This window comes from Barbatula barbatula, assembly GCF_947034865.1.
Source record: "Barbatula barbatula genome assembly, chromosome: 8".
NCBI lineage: Eukaryota > Metazoa > Chordata > Actinopteri > Cypriniformes > Nemacheilidae > Barbatula > Barbatula barbatula.
The window spans coordinates 12,818,993-12,822,536 of record NC_136771.1 but is presented as its reverse complement, the minus strand read 5'-3'; the positions used below and the strand labels follow the sequence as shown (position 1 = coordinate 12,822,536).

The 3,544-nt window shown below is 40.0% G+C and overlaps 1 protein-coding gene across 1 annotated transcript; it reads right to left on the bottom strand.

Moving 5' to 3' along the window:
* Positions 1–1,551: 1,551 nt before the first annotated feature.
* Positions 1,552–3,330, bottom strand: LOC306897125 (general transcription factor II-I repeat domain-containing protein 2B-like; the record flags this gene model as incomplete). The annotated part of the gene is made up of 1 exon (XM_079461609.1): positions 1,552–3,330. The coding sequence occupies one exon, from the start codon at positions 3,328–3,330 to the stop codon at positions 1,552–1,554; it is 1,779 nt and encodes a 592-aa protein (XP_079317735.1).
* Between the last annotated feature and the right edge of the window lie 214 nt (positions 3,331–3,544).

Sequence of the window (3,544 nt, the reverse complement as noted above, 5' to 3'; positions counted from 1 at the left end):
AGGATGAATTCGACATTCAAGACGGTTCTTCCCACGTTGTCTTGCTTATGGCCAGATCCAGCTAGGCGAAGAGATAATGTATAGTATGTTTACTGTAGTATTTTCTGTATAATATTGTCAGTTTTTTCAGATTATTATTTGTTTGTTGTTATTTACTGTAATTGTTACCTGTACTGGATACAGTATTTTATGTTTGTCTGTTGTTTGCTGAGCTAACAGTGTTATGCACACTACTGTAGTAACATGACAACTGGGACATGTTTTCTTGTGATTCTCCGTGTTGACTGATTTGGGTATATGGAGGGAAATAAATGATATTTTCCTCAGTCTATAGCATTGGTCTTGTGTAGTCTTTGGTGAATTATTGTATAGTTGCACTTTTGTGTACTTCATTTACAGTACTCTAATCGCTGAGAATTAGACTTGCTAAAAGTGTTTTAGGTTAGCAACAGCAGTGTGTAAATGGTTAAAAAAGATTACAGTAATATGAAATGTGTGTGTTTCGTATGGTAACCAAATATTGTTTTTAAAAAGTTGTGGATAGTTTTGAAAAATGCGTTCCATTTTGCAAATGATCTGAAGTGTTGTGCTACTTTGGTGTAGTGTTGTATTAATTGTGTGTAGTGTTTTGACAAGCCGGGCCCTGTTTTCAAAATTGTGCTTAAGCAATTGTAAAAAACTGTAAATCGTGGATGTATTTGAAACAAGTTAACGTGGATCATTTTAACCAGACGACGTGTCAAATTAATAAATAGTTTTTAAAAACAATTCGTGCTCAGCATTATATACTTCACCGTGTTATGCATGAATTACTGTACTTTATTTTGGCTAAATCATCTGATTGCGTATGATTTACGTTACCTGCTCTTTTCTCGTCCCCGTACTTAAGAAAATGGCGGTCTCAAACATGTGGCAGTCGCAGACGTTAAGAGGAGGCGCGGCCTGATTTACGCCACTTGACATAATATTTGAGAATACATGCTGACTTCACACTCACACTTTTTTGAAGATTGTTTTATTACGATATAATATAAAAATAATGACAACACTGTGAATTTTACACAGTCCCTTTAAATTTTACACCAGCAACTTTGCTGTGATAATTAAATTTTTACTTGTAACAATTAAGATTTACATTTATGCATTTGGCAGACGTTTTTATCCAAAGCTACTTACATTGCATTTTCCGATACATTTATTTCTAGTATGTGCAATCCCCTGGGATCTCACCCACAACATTGGTGTTGTTAACGTCATGCTCTTACCACTGAGCTACAGGATTAGAGAGCACTATAATTCAATTGTTACTAGTAACAATTATGATTAGAGCTCTCTAAAGCAGGGGTGACCACACTTTTTCAGCTTGCGAGCTACTTTTAAAATGATCAAGTCAAAATGATCTACCTACAAAAATGCTAAACATATTTATTTATACATATATTTATGAATATATTGAAAATCATTTATGTACAATATAAGTTAGTGTACCTTGCATAACTGCATGAACCCATATTGCACAATACAACTCTGTACATTTTTTTTGTCCTCACCTTACTCTGATGACTTGCACTGAATGGAATCAGCCAGGGATGCATAGTCCGGACAGTAGCTGCTGATAGCCAGCCTCAAGCACATTTCTAAATGAGTATCAGTCATGGTGGAACGGTATTTGGACTTAATAATCTTCATGTGGGAAAAGGCTGACTCACATAAATAAGTGGAGCCGAATAATGCAGTCAAGGAGGTAGCACATTTCCTCATGTTGGGGTACTTTTCCTCTGTGAGTAAGTTCCAAAACTGTCCATGAGCCCTGGACTTGAGCTCAATGTCAGCTTGTAGTGTCAGGATCTCATCCTCCACTCCAGACGAGTTCAGGTGAAACAGTGTTGCAATTTTTGATGCAAGTAAATCAACCTCAGCATTTTCCCGAAAAGGGTAACACATGAATGTAGCGACTGGCTCCAATAAAGCAAAGTCTTGAAACCGTTTGTTAAAGTCTGACAGACAGTTTTCAATCTGCTCTGTGTAGCGTCCACTGTCAAGTTGCGCACACGCCTTCCCTTGTGTCTCCAGTTCTGATACGAGGTTCTGAAAGTTTGCCAAATCATGGCGCTGCAGCTTTGAGCACAGATGTTGCATTTTTCGTTTGAATGCATTAACTGAGCTGATCATATTGACCACTGTTTTGTCTTTTCCTTGCAGCTCAACATTAAGCTCATTCAACATGTTTGTCAGATCGGTTAAAAATGCTAAGTCTAGTAGCCACTGATCGTCATTTAGTTGGTTGTATTCTGCATGTTTAGATACAAGGAAAAACTCTTTAATCTCCGGACAGAGTTCTCTAAATCTTTGCAGGAATTTCCCTCGACTAAGCCATCTTACGTCAGTGTGTAGCAACATTTCAGTGTGGTCGCAGTCCGCCTTCTCCAGATGCACACGGAACAGCCGTCTTTGAAGAGATCTGGCGCGAATAGAACAGGCGATCTTCGTTGCCACATCCATTATCTCTTTCATGTTCAGCATTTTTGCGCATAACGCTTGTTGGTGTATTATGCAGTGGTAATTGAGGAAGTCGGGGAAGGCATCATCCTCCCTGCACTTGGCAATAAATCCATTTGAGCGGCCAACCATCGCGGGTGCACCGTCCGTGGTGATGGACACCAATTTGCACACTGGAAGCTGAGTTTTCTCGATAAAGTTTTTGAAAGACTGAAAAATGTCCTCTCCCCGCGTGTGTTCTTTCATGGGCAGTACTGTTAAAAGCTCCTCTTTGGCAGTCATATCGGTAAACACCATACGAATAAAAATGCACAACTGGGCTGTGTCACTCACGTCTGTAGACTCGTCTAATTGCAGTGAGAAACACTCGCAATCCGCGATATCCCTCCTAAGTTTCTCGGTCACATCCTCGGCCATTGCTTCACAGCGCCGTGTAACTGTACTTCTTGACAGCTGGAGAGATTTGATTGAAGATACTATGTCTGGTTTGTTTTTAAAATCTTGAAACAACGATTCAGCCGCTTCAACAAATGCCTCTTTTATCATCTCTCCGTCTTGGAAGGATTTCTTGTGTTTAACGATGACGTGACTCACCCGGAACGATGCTTCGGTGGCGGTCTTCGCTTTTGTGGTAAGCTGTGAGAAAAAGGCCTGCTGTCCGGACAACTGGGATTTTAGTTCTTTCACCTTTCTCCTTCTCAGTTCGCTTTTCGGTGGGAAGTCAGTGTCGTATCTTGTATGAACAGTCCGAAAATGTCGCTCCACATTTCCCTTTTTCGGAATAGCAATGGTAGCGTTGCAGATGAGGCAAACGCACTTCGAATAGGACATTGTGAAAAAAAAGTCCTCCTCCCATTCTGTATGGAAGTGGTAAGTTTTTGGCTTCTTACTTGGTCCAGCTCCCCCACTCATTTTTATACCCTTTTTAAGTTTAGTGGAAATTAATTAGGCTAACTGGGCAACTCGCTAGTTTGCTGGAATTTTGCCGCTGCTGTATGCACATGCGTGCTGACCCATATGTCAGAAAAGATCAGACGTTAGACTG